The sequence below is a fragment of the Lytechinus variegatus genome, chromosome 5 (assembly GCF_018143015.1).
Source record: "Lytechinus variegatus isolate NC3 chromosome 5, Lvar_3.0, whole genome shotgun sequence".
Lineage (NCBI taxonomy): Eukaryota > Metazoa > Echinodermata > Echinoidea > Temnopleuroida > Toxopneustidae > Lytechinus > Lytechinus variegatus.
In genome coordinates, this window is record NC_054744.1 from 7,152,460 (window position 1) to 7,169,398 (window position 16,939).

General features: G+C 37.6%; 1 protein-coding gene across 1 annotated transcript; it reads left to right on the top strand.

Annotated features, from left to right (window-relative positions):
- Positions 1-5,415: 5,415 nt before the first annotated feature.
- Positions 5,416-9,804, top strand: LOC121414743 (carbohydrate sulfotransferase 11-like). The gene is made up of 3 exons (XM_041607807.1): positions 5,416-5,729; positions 6,680-6,747; positions 7,745-9,804. The coding sequence occupies exons 1-3, from the start codon at positions 5,633-5,635 to the stop codon at positions 8,567-8,569; spliced, it is 990 nt and encodes a 329-aa protein (XP_041463741.1). The 5' UTR covers positions 5,416-5,632; the 3' UTR covers positions 8,570-9,804.
- The last annotated feature ends 7,135 nt before the right edge of the window (positions 9,805-16,939 follow it).

The following is a 16,939-nucleotide window of genomic DNA, read 5'->3' on the forward strand; positions in this document are numbered from 1 at the left end:
AATGGGTAACAGATGGGGAAGAAGCTTGAGGGGCTCCCCCCCCCCCCCACCAAAAAAATCACGACCAAAAAAAAAAAAGAGTAAAGGAATAGAGAAGGGTGAAATATGATATTTGTTTTCTGAATATTATGTCAAAATCTATCACAAACTTGGATTTTTGTAATGAAAATATGGTAAATTCTTGCTCGCTCGCTTCACTCACGCAACTTTTAATAAAATTTACGCAATATGCCATATGAAGACCGCCCCCCACCACCAATATACGATGGCAATAAAATGAAAGAAGAGTAGAAGAGGAATTACTGTCCGATCTTCCGGTGTTCTGTTGTTCCTTTGCCTAATTTCCAATCTGGTTGAGCTGTCTTTGCTCTGTGATCATGTTGTTTTCCTCGGGTAAAAATAATAATTCCCCAAACGAGTAGTTCATTAACCTTTAGTGCAGTCCTCAAGGATATACGGTATGTGGTAGGCTCCATGCTTTCATCATACCCCTGTTTTCTTTCTGAGCAAATTAAAACCCAATCTTGTTCCTTGCGCTTGGCGAAGAACCCTCGACACCACTCGACGCCCTCAGGGGGGCTCCGCGACGCAAAATCAATTACAACGGTGCAATTAGATAGCCCGAATGTTGCTAGGATGTAAAAATGGGATTAGGATGGAGATGCAGACGGTCTGTGAACTTTCGCAGTGGTATTATCCCGACACACATCGCAAGGGCGGATCCAGGATTTTCAGGGGGGGGCATTTTTGTACAGAACAAAAATGACAATGTCTTCAATATGTATCCATTTAATGGTGATTTTACACAAATTTCGAGAATAAATGTGTATACACGACATACTCCCTTAACAAATATTTGTTAGGTTTTTCAAGGGGAGGGGGCACAGGCCGCAAGTGCCCCTGCCTGGATCAGCCACTGAGTCCCATAGGAACTGGGGGAAGAGTGGGGTCTGTTTTATCGACCTGGGCTTTAAAGGACAAGTCCACCCCAACAAAAACTTGATTTGAATAAAAAAGAGAAAGATCCAACAAGCATAACACTGAAAATTTCATCAGAATCGGATGTAAAATAAGAAAGTTATGCTTAATTTCACAAAACAGTTATATGCACATCCTGGTCGGTATGCAAATGAGTGAAGTGATGACATCACTCACTATTTCTTTCGTATTTTATTACATGAAATATGATATATTCCGATTTTCTCCCTGGTGAAAACAAGTTTTATATCTCCCTGAACATGTTGAATTACAATTGCTTAATCTTTAATGGCTCAGTCAAGTTGGTCCTTAGTGTCAAATCTACAAAAATTGAAGTAATATATAATTCGAACACTAAAAAACAAAAGAAATAGCGGGACATCATCGATTCTCTTCTTTGCATGTGACTAAATTCTGCATATAACTACTTTGTGATAATAAGCGAAATTTTAAAATGTCTTAACTTTCTTATTTTACATCCGATTTTAATGAAATTTTCAGCATTATGCTTGTCTGATTTTTCTCTATTGATTCAAATCAACATTTTAATTAGGTGGACTTGACTTGGGACCTGGCGGTTCACTCCATCCAACTTGACATGCCTAAAATGTAAAAACAAGCGAGAAAGAAATGAAGACCCCCCCCCGCCGACTTGAGTGCGCCAAATGATAGAGGGGACCCACTTTTTTCAAATATTCGGTGACAAGGAAAAAAATAAAAAGGGTTATCATTGAAGCTCTCTCCAAACTAACACATAGCCCCTCGCCCCCTTCTCCCCCCCCCCCCCTCTCTCTCTCTTTCACAATCTCACTCTCATGTTATCTCATATTATCAAGCTCTCTTCGATCCATAGCCCACCCCCCCCCCCCCCCCCCCTCTCTCTCTTTCAGTGCCTGTGTGTCTCTCTCTCCCCTCTCTCTCTTTCCTACTCTTTCTCTTTCTTCCTTTCAAATACACACCCTAATGCTCCCTGGTTTCTATGATTTTAGCGAGAGTACATATTCCGTTACGTAAGAGCATTGTTGCAGAATATTCACAGAGAACGATTGCGTAATGTATAGCAACTATCACCAAGTCGTTACGGTTTTTGAAAGGTTTAAATCCAATTCGTCTGATGCCAATTCGTCCAATTGCCAACTCGTCTTCAATCATTTGGTCTACCATCAGTTCGTCCACTGACCACGTGGTCTACTTTCATTTTGTCTCATGCCATTTTGTCTAATAACCAGTTGATCATATAGCCATTTAGTCCATATACTTTTGGTCTAATTGGACTAAGTGTTAAATTTTGCAAAATGAATGAAAATGAAATGGATATTAGACCAAAGCAACTGGTTATGAGACGAAATGGTCATAGACGAAATGGTGATTAGACGAAGTGGTGTTTGCACCAAATGGTTAATGGACCAAAATGGCTGTCAGACGAAATGTTGATGGCATTATACTAAATGAAAGTAGACCATGTCGTGAGTGGACGAGTTAGCAGCAGACGAATTGGCAATTTACCGTTTGGAATAGGGCGTCACTCAAATTAAATAACAACCCCAGCCTCGCCGTATAGGTTCAGTAGAATGGTTCCATGACATTTGCACCGGCGACAATTGCTCCGATGGAAAATATGCAAACATAAAACTTAACTTCCAAAACTAAAATCATAATCCTCATCCTTACATTATTCCGAACCAAAAAATATATTAAAACCCGAACTCTAATCCCCTATGCCCTCTGGGATAATTAGACAGGAGCACATGTCGTGTGTTAAAAGCCGAATCCGTCTGTTTCACTGGTGATTCCGGGGGGGGGCACAGACGGTCCACCCCCCCCCCCCTTGAGAGGCACAATCAAAATTCGTAATGTAAATATATCGTTATAATACAAGTGTTCTCTTCCCCCCCCCCATGAAAGCGAGGACCTTTTTTATGGGGGGAGGCTGTCAAATGAGTGCCCCCCTTGGAAAATCCTGGGTCCGCCCCTGGTATGCTTGAACGATAAAATCATTCATCAATGCAAGTTTTAGTTGACATTCCCATTCTTTTATGAGGCTGATTTCAAAATTCAATATCGTATTCCGACAAAAATACAGTTGATACCTAAAACATGATGGTGATCATAATGGACGGATGATCGATTTTTCGCATTCACAAATGAAATCGATTCAGTAATATTCTGTATTTATGAATATCTGACGTGAAATAAAATCAGGGCAAGCCAGCTTTGAAACTAACTTCCAACGAGGAACTGCAATTGTAACGTTTCTGTTTGCGTTCGCAGCTCTATACACTGAGACTGCATGCATGGAGTTATACCAGATTTTGACCAGGGAGTTAGCTCCCCGCTTTGACCGAGTTTTAATTTAAACATGTTAAACCCGACTTCAGAATACGGGACAGACAGTGCAAATAAAAGCGCAGTCTGTCAAACTATCGAGAATCATTCAAAAACGTTTGGATAAATACGTAGATCGACGAATCAAGTAGGTGATAGGCTCCGCCCACTTTTCCTCCCTTCCTGATTTAAACCCGACTTCAGACTACGGGCCAAAGAGTGCAAATAAAAGCGTATTTTGTCAAAACATCTAGAACCATTCAAAGGCTTTTGGATAAATACGTAGATCGACAGATCAAGTGGATGGTAGACTCCGCCTCCTTCTCCTTTCCTAATCCCTCATCATTACCATAGCAACCAAGTCCAAGGTGGGTCTGCTATCTACTCTAGATGTGGAAGCATCGCTCGCACCGACAAAGCCTTCTTCCAATGGTCCAATCGATATCATTCAAATATACATTGCTCTTTTATCCTACATTCAAATGAAGGAAAATGCTAAACGCATTCTTTATATATGACTATGTGTGGACTTGTTTACAAAAATAATAATAATAATTAGTTTCGATCGGTATGGTGTCGGAGTGTTTGATGTACCTGTGACTATACCCATGAACGTGTACCATGATGTACATTTCATATAAAATAAAACAAAAACTTACAAATTTTCATTTTTATCCAACCAGTTTCCCAACAATCATGCATTAAAAAAGTACGTGCTTGATTTACCATGTACATAGATGTATTAATAATGTTGGCGCAATCAATCTTGACTGCATTTGTTTTTGTTTTGTTTTGCTTTGTTTTATTTCTTTTTTTTGGGGGGAGGGGGATACTTTACTTTTTCAGGTTACCTGAAATAATAAATCCGGAATAATCTTGCTCCTTTTGTCAGGAGTTGCTAATAAGAATTTAAACATCTGTGAACGTAATTTACGATGAGCCATTTAGGTCGGCCAATGAACATTTGGGGTACAAGATTATGAATATCACCTAATAATAAAGACACCAATGTTTTCAAACTGGTTTTTCGGCCTATTCCCCAGTCTGGATATTTGACACTGATGTAAAGACGGAGGGGAGGGGGGGGGGCTTCTTTGGCTCGTGGACCCCCTCAATGTTTCACGACCGTCTGAGAAAGCAAGGAGAAAGTGAAAAATGAGGAAAGGTAAAATGGTGGAATATGATATCAATATCTGAAAATTATGACAAAATATAATCACAAAATCATAGTTTTAAATGTAAAGATCTATCACAAAGTCATATTTCTTCACTCAATCGTAGAAAAAAAATCCTTGCTAGCAGAATTTTAAACATATTGCCCAATATGCCACGTCAGTCAGACCCCTTTACAAATTTTGACTCATAATTTTGCCACTGATATTTGGCATTAATTTCACACCTTCATGTATATACATGGCGTCTTTCGCTAGCTTTATAAAATTATTATTTTCTATCATTGAACTACCATAGCCAAGATACATATTCTATTCAATGTTTTATTGATGAGTATCTGGAATGAAGTTGTTGTTGGTAATTCCCATATATTTCTGTCATATAGACCTACATGTAATTCTTTCTGTTTTATATGGCGAAATATAAATACTGTGGATCATCACCATCATCGTCGTCATCATCATCATCGTAGTCATCATCGTCATCACCATCAACATCACCACCAACATCATCATCATTGTCATCATCATCATCGTCATCATCATCGCCATCATCGTCGTCGTCATCATCATCACCCTCATCATCATAATAATCATCATGATCAACATCACCATCATCATCGTCACCATCATCGTCATTATCATCATCATCATAATCATCATCATCATCATAATCATCATTATCATTATCATCATCAATATCATCATAATCAACATCACTATCACCATCATCATCAGCATCATCATCATTTTCACCACCACCACCACCACCTGACCGCGTAACGTCCCAACCACTGGATGGTTGACCCATGACCCATGGGGAATCACAGGTAGGGAATCACAGCCAGTACTTCGTCCGTGCAAAAATATTAAAGAGCCCGTGGTAACCAACATCTTTGTGTCAATACGAGTACAATAGAAGCTTTAAGAAAGGTGTACATCTAGGCCTTCCTTTTGTGCTTCAAGGAGTTTTGCTGTCTCAACATACAACCCATTCTAGGTTGGATATAACAGGCAGTACGCGGTCTATCTTCCAATGGTAGTAGTTATATTGTGTCATGGCTTCGGTTTATCATGTTAAAGATGCGTAGAAGCTGTGGAGGATTAAACGATATTCTGGTATAAAACGTGTTGTAGACAAACTTGGAATCTATTCGATGGGTACCAGAAATAATTCTATTTTTATCACCATCATCGGTTTGATGATCTTCTTGACTGCTATTTTCCTTCACTCCACTTCTCATGACGTAACAGGTACGTGCGATCAATAATACCCTCTTGAAAAAAAAATGAAATCACGGGTTTGCTCTCTTTCAGAATCATTTACTTTAAATTGTGTTTAGGATAACGATTTTATCTGTCACTTTTGTATTACTTCAAGAGTATGAATCCTTTAAATTTGAATTTGTATTCAGATTAAGTAAAGAATATAATCACGTGACATTATAATATAATTTTATATTAATACAATTATATTAATATAATGCAATTTTATATTAATAAATAAAATTTACGGTAAAACGTTTTCTATTCTTCTTATTCGAATGTTGTATCAATAGTCCAGTAGAGTATAAGTCAAATAAAATCAGAGGAGTTAAATTTAGTTCAAATTAAACTTGTGAGCATTTAAGGTTTTTGAAATGTCATAACTTTTGAAAGTTCATATTTTCATGAGAATTGGGCAAACGGGTGCTCACGCGTCATTTATGACTTTGGCAAATGATTGACTTTCAGTTAAATTCAAGGTCAATGAACTTTCATCTTGTTGTTGTACCAAGACAATTCAATATGTTTTAAATTGCAAGTCCTTTTCCATGAAACTTGGACGAAATGCACTGCAAAAACTCCGGTGCTGATTTAACACCAGCCTATATATGTCCACACCAGAGAAGTATTGAGACAACACAAGTTTGGTAAATGGTTGCAACTCTTTTTTTGCAACGGGCCCCTGAGCTGGTAATTTCCACAACTCTTTTGCCCTAGATTTCATGAATATCGGGGGGGATTAAGGTATATTATTTGTATTTTGCTTGGTCTCAATGCGCGTATTGAATTTGCATGGAGAAACGACGCGAAATTAACCAAGATCCATAATTTTTACCGGAGTCGAGCAGGCAATATGAGTCTAGTTGGGCAATATAAGTGGTATTTCCCTCTTGAAAGGGAATAGAAATATCTCTTTACCTTTTTATTCCATTATTTAGTTTGGCTTGAACTGTATCGAGGTTCACCAGGAGGTGGACAGGATCAGGTGACCAGACAAGCTGCAAATGTGAGTACGCTTCTAGGTCCAAACAGTTCATTAAAAGAAGTCAGAAATACATGTATTCTTTTTGAATATAGATGGATTGGTAAGATGTATTATATGTTTGCATCAGACCCCCTAAATCAATGGTAAAAGAGTATTGGATGTTTGAACAATGATTATTTTACGTTTTAAGTATTTCCCATTTTATTTCATGTTCTATACGTTTACATGATTTTACGTTATATGATTTCATGTTTCAATGTTTGTATTTTTTATCCACCAACCTATCGAAAAGCTATTTTTGCAGAATGGGGTCTTGTCGCGCTAAAAGAAAGAAATGAAACGAAATTTATAGAAATGCAATTGAGCTGATTATTCGAAAAACTTTGAAGTGGGTTCAGACGCTTGCGTCAGTACGTTCAGATATTCGGGTTAATCTCGTGGCACTTTGCAGAAGTCGGCTCGCTCGATTGACAGTTTCAGAGTAATTGATCCTTAGGCCTATTCTGAACTCGGGTTGGAAATTATGGTCTAAAGTTGTGATTTAACTATGGATAGGTATTGTGACACAATGTATTTCTTGAGCAGTACGGGAATGTAAGCTCATGTCTTACTCAGGCGGCTTATAATAACTATCTGGGATATACTGGGAATGATGACTGGAACGGTTTTCTTCCCCAATGTGGCACGAAGAAAGAGCACAGTGAACATGATTATGATATATAATTACAATGTTAATAAAATTTTGACATTTTCGGCTTCCCATAATGATAGAACAGAGTCAGAACATTGCGAACGGTGAACATTATCTACTCCCTCTGCAGCATCCCACCAAAAACAGCCAAAATCTTAATCTATTTATGATAATGTTAATGATGGGGGAGTCTCCATGGAACTCTAACTTCGCCCCTCTACCTAAACAACTCTATGATCCTGCCGAGTTACTGATCGAAATCACATGTAATTTTTTTATTACTTTCTTTCCTTTTTACAATTTGACGACGATCTGACGTGGTTCCAGGTTCAGCACATTCAAGAGCAGAGAAAAGAGCAATTGAAGAAGGGTTGCGCTGCCTTGGGATACAGCCAACGCTTCGTCAACAAGAACCTTGATCGTGCTACTCTGAGGAAGTTCTCTCGAGTCCACGTGATACCCGAGCTCAAAGTCATCTACTGCCCAATCCCCAAAGTGGCGTCGACATCCTGGCGACGACTTCTCCTGACTGCTGTCAACGAAGATTCATCTTCACCTCATGAAAAAAGCAAACGAGTGTTTCCAAACCTGGCGTCCTTCCCTCCGATGGATGCAAGGAGGATCTTACGGACATACACATCGTTTATTTTCGTTCGAAATCCATATGCCAGGATCCTGTCAGCGTACAAGGATAAAATTCTCACCGGAGGGAAATCAAAAATGAGGTTCCGATGGGAGGTCTTGAAGTGGTACAAACTTCACGACCCAAAAGAATTGGAACGCATGAATTCTTCGAGGCGCTTCACGTTCAAGCAATTTGTTAACTACTACACAAAGTCAACAGTTAAAAATGCCCACTGGGAGGACATGCTTGAGCTATGTCATCCTTGCATGATCAACTACGATTTCATTGGCCACCTGGAGACGCTCAAAGAGGACTCGGATTATCTGGTGAACCTGCTGAACATAGGGGTGTCCTTTCCAGAGGAGCACAGACAGCATCAGACTAACAGCTCTAAAGGAGACACCCTTCAGACTTTCTATTCACAATTGGCTGGTGGGGAGTACAAAGATCTTTCATTCAGCCAGGGCCTTGCTAGAGATGCTCTTCTTTTTGGTTATGACACTCCTGACAGTATCAAACGCAGCTAACCAATTCAACAACAACGAGACATGGCTCTAGAGCATTTAATTAGCCTACTTTGACATATATTGCAGTTCTTGCATCTGATCATGCTGATTGGCAAAGTGCAACAGAACTCTTTATGACAAACATGACCATGATAATATCCTGTCTTTCATTTCGATCGCATTAAAATATCTTCCTATGATGAATATTTACTAGATCTGGGGCTTGTTGCAGAAAATCAATCAATCGCAACTCCCAAATGCGCGCTGTTGAATGGTTGAAAATCCAAATGCGCACGATTTTTAGAGTTGCGATTGCTTGCAACTCTTTATGCAGCGGGCCCCAGGGTCATCTGCGTAGTTCAAATTAACCCAGTTGCTCTTATCTATGGAAAGCCAACAGCATCATCATCTAGGATATTCACATTGTTCGTTAATAATTATGAGGAAGGGTATACATGCATAATCATATTTGCCAATTAAAACTTTTCGTTTGCAAAGGGACAGTGAATACACAAAATTATGACTTCGAAGGCTTTCTGAAGTTTAGTTTAAATCCATGGAATCAGACCAATGGCAACTCTTTATGAAGCAGGGTTCTGGTTTTGACACTGGATACTTCCAGGGCCCTGCCTGACATAGAGTTGCGATAGATTCAAATCAAGCTCAAATTACGTTTGCTAGGAACGACAACTCCTTTCTCTTAATATCGGACCAATGGCAACTCTTTGTGAAGCAGGGTTCCGGTTTTGACACTGGATACTTCCAGGGCCCTGCCTGACATAGAGTTGCGATAGATTCAAATCAAGCTCAAATTACGTTTGCTAGGAACGGCAACTCCTTTCTCTTAATATCGGACCAATGGCAACTCTTTGTGAAGCAGGGTTCCGGTTTTGACACTGGATACTTCCAGGGCCCTGCCTGACATAGAGTTGCGATGGATTCAAATCAAGCTCAAATTACGTTTGCTAGGAACAGCAACTCCTTTCTCTTAATAGTGTCTCTTCATTTTGATCTATCGCAATTTGAACTTGATTTGAATCTACCGTAACGCTTTGTAAGACAGGGCCCAAATTTGCAAGAGTAGAAAAGACATAAAAAGTAGTCCACATCCATTACATCAGTCTGTTTCTCCCTATAGCATAGACACACATCACTTGTATCTCGGCTGTTCAATGTTCAACATGACATTTGCTTCGGAGACAATTATTGCTACGATGGAAAATCTGTTCGTTAAGCTAGACATAAAACCTAACCCCCCAAAAAAAAAAAATTAAAAATACAATAAACCCTAATACTTATATATCTTTACATTATTCTGAACGGAAAAAAATCAATCATAAACCTAACTCTGAGGTATCAAGACCGGAGTAAATGTAGTGTCACCATTAAGGTCCCCCTTTTGATAGACTATTCGAAAGAAGAAAAGCCATTCTCTGAGGAGCAGGAAGCTGCTCATATTTGATTTTGCTTGTGTTGTCATTGTTGTTCCTGAAATAAGTTTATTTCGAATTCGTTTTTTAGATGAAGAACGAAAGCAAGAAATGTGACGTTGTTTTTGCGTCATTATTATAAAGTGTAAATTTTAAAGGGGCATTATGAAATTCATCTTATATAATACCGAAGGAGGCCATTTCAGTAAGTTGAAAGACCGTTGGGTTGTGCTTATCCCGAAAGTTGTATAGATAATTATTAACATATGCGTTTCTTCTGTATGGAATAATAGCATATATTTTGAACATCAACTTCGCAGATGATTTTAGGAACGTTGAGAATATATTGAAAATGCCCGTCAAATCACAACGAACAGATTACAGACTTTGTCGAAAGTTGGTGGACCGGGAGAGTACATCGTCTTGAGGTTCGGACCGAACAAAACATAAATCATGTCGTTTGTCCAGACTCCAGGACGAAACTGTTGTTTTGGTGCACCGTTTTTCGACAAAGGCTGTTTTGTTATGAAGGGCTTTTGACAAAAGATTCTCTGCGTTATAGGACGCGTCTGCGAAGTGATTGCTAAAATGTCCTCATTTTATAGTCAAGCGTTTGATTTTTATCCGGAGTTCTTTAGATGGTAGGCCTACAGATATAGTGTGTTATCTGTCTGCATGTCAACTTGTCATTACTTTTCGTTTGTAAATAAATGTAAATCTCAAGGAACTCAATCATTACCTACTTTACAATCACACTTCTTCGTTGCCGTGCGGAATTAAATAACTTATATATTTTTTTTATTGTTAAGACCTTACGTGTAGTAGGGTCCCTGTCAAGACTAAGGTTCTCGGTTTAGGTTTTGTTTAGTGCAATGTCAAGTGTCTTCAGACCTTCAAACATGTCAAGTGCCCCTTGCATACTTATGTCACAAGATAACCCACTATTTTGTATTATCTGCATTATTTGTTTTATATTCAACTGATGATGGACTCTCTAGACGACAGTCGCCCTCATATCACTGATGACCCAACTTTGTGTGAGATTTTCAAGATAGGGTTGAATGATTAATATGAAGAGAAAATTGGCTTGGTGAATGTTTACCAAAATATATTTTATTTGTATTTGTTGCCTAACCTACAATCGCGATGGAACAATATAGAAAATGAATTGTGTGTTTTTTTTTTTACAGTATGTGAACGCATTCGTGTTTCTTTCAATATTTAATTGGAATCTATTAATAAAAACTTCCAACGGTAAATATACAATTATAGTCGCTACTACCATGGAAATCTTTATTGTTATTGGCTACTGAGAAATTACTTGTTTGCAATATCTATCATTTCAAAAGTGCGATATTCTTTATTTTGCCCTCATTTTTTTTAAAATTTCCTCCTTATCTTGTTTTTGTTTTACCTATCGGAAACTTAAAACTTAGAGACATGCAACTTTGCTTATGTATTTTGCGCTATACAAAAACGTTTCATTATTATTATCATTATTATGAAGAGAATATCACGTCTATACGTAAAGGACAAGTCCATCCCAACAAAAACTTGATTTGAATAAAAAGAGAAAAATTCAACAAGCATAACACTGAAAATTTCATCAAAATCGGTTTTTAAAATAAGAAAGTTATGACATTTTAAAGTTTCGCTTCATTTCACAAAACAGCTATATGCACATCTCGGTCGGTATGCAAATGAGGGAACTGATGACATCACGCACTCACTATTTCTTTTGTATTTTATTATATGAAATATTTTGATTTTCTCATCATTGTCATGTGAAATAAAGTTTTATTCCTCCCTGAACACGTGGCATTCCATTATTTTAACATTTTGTGCTTCAGGCAAAGAGGTCCAACTCATCAAATTTGTAAAAATTGAAATATTGTATAATTTAAACAATAAAAAACTATAGAAATAGGGAGTGGGTGACATCATCGACTCTCTCATTTGAATGTAACTGGCTCGTTCATATAACTATTTTGTTAAAAATAAGCGAAACTTTGAAATGTCATAACTTTCTTATGTTACATCCGATTTTGATGAAATTTTCAGCATTGTGCTTGTCTGATTTTTCTCTATTGATTCAAATCAACACTTTTCTGAGGTGGACTTGACCTTTAATATAATCCCATGCAATAAATTCGAAGCAACCTTATCGTAAAGATTGATCAGTAATAACAAAAGATACATGGCATCGGAAATGCTGGAAAGACCCAGTGCATATCACCTTGGTATTGGGCAGGTGCGCTGATGACGTTTCATGCACTTGACCGTGAGCGAGCGAATCATATTGGACGGACACGGCAACAAATAGGCCCTATTCCATCTCTATATAAAAGAGCCATCGATTTTCCATTTTTAATTAATCGATGCAGCTTCAATGCAGACTATTAAGGTACCAACACAAAAGGCTCGATCTATCAATGGCATACAGCACGCTTGGTCAAGATCGCTATATTCCAGTGAAAGGATGGACGAGATGGTTGCCATGGATACCCTTCTAAATAAAGAGGTCAAGCGAGCGGCCTAATTATAGAGGATCGATTTAATGAGGAGTAATTGTTTTCGTCCATGTATGGGGCAAATTATTCAGAATATCTTCATCACTGAATCTCCTTATAATTATGGGGTGGGTTGTCGGAATAAAAAACGCGGGGAATTAATTACTTCAAATTGGTATCAATTACTATCATCTATCATCTATTTTTGTATTTCACTGAAATTTGTCGCAAAATATCATATTTCAAAATTGTATTTGCTATTTTCCCTTTTATCAAACGTTGAATAATAATAATAATACGTGTATAGGGTATTTATATTGCGCACATAATATAATTATCCACCTTGTCAGGTGTTCAAGGCGCTCCTATATTACCCGGTTAAGCTATAGGCGTTCATAGCGCACACAGCTTTTTAAGGAGTTTAAAGTTTGAAGTTTAATTGAGGTAGGCATATATACACATTGATTGATCAGATCAGCGTTGTAGAATCCACGATAAACAGAATAGCACCATGAGCAGGTGATGCAACATCCGGAAATTGAAATCCTTTTATTCTTTTTGTGTATCCCAGGAAAGTGCATGTCTCTACTTTTGATTTACATTGGATGTAAATATTTACCAGGAAAATCTATTTTGATCGGGTGCCCAATCGAATGAATTACATGCCTTTTATATGAATAAATAAATATACACACACACATAATATATAAACCCCTCAAAAGGTTTGAAAATCTGTGGTTGACCATTAATTTCTCCCAACTCCAAATTTTACACAGCGCATATTTTACATCATTCAAAAGATAATTTAATCTTCTTTAAAATGATACCATGCTTGTTATGATCATGCCATCCTGAAAAGAGCAGGATTGAAAGGTGTTGGACAAGGTCTGAATTGAAATGCTGCAAAACGAGCAAAAAGGGTTTGGAAATCTGAGTTTGGCTATTAATTTTTCCCAACTCCCAATTTCACACAATGCATATTTAATATCATTCAAAGGTGTTGGACAAGGTCTGAATTGAAAAGGTGCAAAACGAGCAGAAATAGTCATGAAGGGCCAATACAGAACATGATTCTTTTAATAGAGATGAAAATCCATTCAAATCAAGCCCCTGCTTCTGTAGTGATGGTTCTGTGAGATAACATGGTTTGACTCGTGGTTTGAAATACCCATGCATGTTTGTTTGTTATGTGTTTGCTTGTGCAGAGGTGTGTTTGATTTCATGTTAAAGTTGATGTTAAGGTGCATGAAAACAATTTGAAAAAAACCGCTGAGAAATTCACTCATCACCACTGAAAAAATAACAGTGACTGTCAATATTGTGTCATTTCGCAACTTTTGAAATTTTACCTTGCCCCACATTTCAAGGCACTGCACCTCCATGTGAACCATAATCACATCATGTAGGGTATCATTTTAAAGAAAATGAAATGATATATTCATTGATATTAATTATACATTGATATTTACTAAAAACCGATAAGGAATTATCGATCAAAGTCAAAAGAAACCACTGAGAGACTCATCACCACGAAAAAAAAGACCAGTGACTGTCAATATTGTGTCATTTTGCAGCTTTTGAATGTTGACCTTGCCCCACATTTCAAGGCACTGCACCTCCTTGTGAACCATAATCATATCATGTAGGGCATCATTTTAAAGAAAATTGATTTGATTCGTTTTAATTTATTGTTTTCTTCTGCATCCATAACATTCGTATAATACATTTTTCATAACATAATAAACATAATATGTTAGCATTTTTGGCATGAATCATCATAAATAAAGAGTACTAAAAATAATTCCAGACAAAAATGATTAAGTATATGATATTCACAATTTGCAGGAGAAGGATTGTCATCATAAGCAGATTGCTTGAAAAAAATGACAATCCCAAACCAAAACTAACTGAATTAATTAATACATTTATAAAGCAGAATGGGCATATATTTTCAAATACGAAACATCAATTCATGCAATATTTTAGTACGAACAGGAAGATGATAAAGCTGAGGGTGACGGTGATATGATGATGATGTTGATGATGATGATGATGATGATGTTGATGATGATGATGATGTTGATGTTGATGATGATGATGTTGATGATGATGATGTTGATGATGATGATGATGATGTTGTTGATGATGATAATGATGATGATGATGATTATGATGATGATGATGATGATGAAGGCCATGGAGATGATGGTGGTCATGATGGAGATAATGGTAATGACTAATGACTTCTCTTCTAGGCAGAGAATGCAGAGCCCACTCTTTCTTAGGTTAGTGTTAGACTTCTTCTCTATCCCCCACGTTAAATCAAATTTTTGTACCAATGATTAAGATGGGTATCTAAAAAAAACCAATAGATGTTTATAGGTTTACAGGTTTATATAATTGTCATTCAATTTCCATGTACATGATGTATAGGCCTATATACAGAATTTGGTTTATATTGTGATTTTATCTATTTATTTATTTCACATATTTATACAGGGTAACCAATATACACGATAAAAACATTAACAAAGATAAAAAGCTATTTGCAATCGGGCCCTGTAAATCAAAATGCATACAAATTATAAAGTACATAATATGCATTTCACTAAATCTAATGATGCTTTCACTAAATCTAATGCTTTTCACTAAATCTAAATCTTTTCACTAAATCTAATGCAATTTGTAATGATAAGTAATTTTTTATCTAATTACTTTGATGAAACTGAACATGATGCTTATGACCTGAATTCAGAAAAAGATCCTTCAAGACAGAGCTTTGGAAATAGTTCTCCAGCTTTACAGTAATCGTTATCACTGTTTTTAACTTCTTCCTGAGTGATCACATGAATGATATTTAATTTAATGGAAAATGAAAATAAATCGTTAATGAAATAATAATCGTTAAAACAAAGGTACAGTGTATTGACAAACTGCATTTATACATCGAAAATGATATTCAGTGGTTTAAGGTCTAACGAATATACGTCTGGTTGCGTAATTATACACTCCCGGTATTAGCAACGGGTTTTAGCAAAGTTTTGGACTTAAATATCGAATCATCTTCATGAAACACTGTAGTAGCTTTCTTACACTAAAGGCCAAAGAGGTAGCACAATGTGGAATGTGTAAAGAAGAAAAGTGACTGACATTTTTTTTTATTAAAACATTGAAAAATAAGATCAAAATTAAAGGATTTGCTTGACGCTTTTGTATGATTCTGGGATCTTTAAAATAACAAATTAACGATTTCATGACATCTGTGGGCAACTGCCCCGCCCCAGTCCACTCTGTAAGGGCATGCGATAAGCTTTGTTATGACCATTTAACAATAAAATGTATAACCAGGTGCCGCTGATCATTCTTGACCGGCACCGATTTAGATTTGGTTGGCAATCGCAATTAGGGCCTTCTTCATTATTCTACCGGCGCCTATTTATTGGAAACAGGGGACGCTGATTATTCTTGACCGGCGCCGATTTAGAACAAGTAGTGCTGATTATTTTTACCGACGTCACGTAAGATTCAGGCAGCGGCAATTCATAATCGACTGGCGCCAATTTAGAACCAGGAGGCGCCGATTATTCTTGACTGGCGCCGATTTTTATCCAGGTGGTGCTGATTATTCTTGTCCGGCGCCGATTTAGATTTAGGTGGCGCTGATTGTCCTTGATCGGCGCCGGTTACGAACTCAGGCAGCGTCGATTTTTCTTTACCGGCGCCAATTTATAACCAGATGGAGCCGATTTAGGTAGCGCAGATTATCTTTGATTGTCGCCGGTTAAGACTCTGGCAGTGCCGATTTTTCTTGACTGGCGCCGATTTATAACCAAGTGGCACTGATTATTCTTGTCCGGCGCCGATTTAGATTAAGGTGGCGCTGATTATTCCTGATTGGCGCCTGCAGGCAGCGCACTGCTGATTATTTCTAACCGGCGAAGTTGTTAGGGGAATATGGTAGTTAAAAGCAAAGATAAGGAAGATGATATGATTGTGCTTTGCTGGGTGATAGTCTCTCCTTTACTGTTGCTATATATCAGAGTATATTTTTTTAAGCGGCGCCTTTTCTTTCCTTTCCTTTATCTTTTCAAGCAGCGCCTTTTCTTTCTCTTACTTTTACTTTTTTTGAGCGGCGCCGAAGGGGGGGGGGGCCCTGCGCCACCCCCTGGATCCGCCAATGGTAGGTACAATTTTATCCACGGCACTGCGTGGAAATTTGTTCATCCGCCACCCTTTTTGCATACCCAACTTCTGAAATGCGACCAAATGCATAACGTAAATTTACGAGAAATGGATTTTAGTGAGAAAATAAATTTTTGATTCTCATAATATCGTTTATATAGAATTTAGGTAACTCCTTGCTGTGATAAACGACATGCAAACGCACATGCATGGTTACGCACTTGGGCGAAACGATCGAGAGCACAATGGCGGGAACATTTTGAATAGCT

Excerpts from the sequence above, each read along its gene's own strand:
- LOC121414743 (XM_041607807.1), top strand. The coding sequence starts at position 5,633 with ATGGGTACCAGAAATAATTCTATTTTTATCACCATCATCGGTTTGATG. Across the intron at positions 5,730-6,679 it reads CACTTCTCATGACGTAACAG|TTTGGCTTGAACTGTATCGA; the intron begins GTACGTGCGATC and ends TCCATTATTTAG. Across the intron at positions 6,748-7,744 it reads TGACCAGACAAGCTGCAAAT|GTTCAGCACATTCAAGAGCA; the intron begins GTGAGTACGCTT and ends ACGTGGTTCCAG.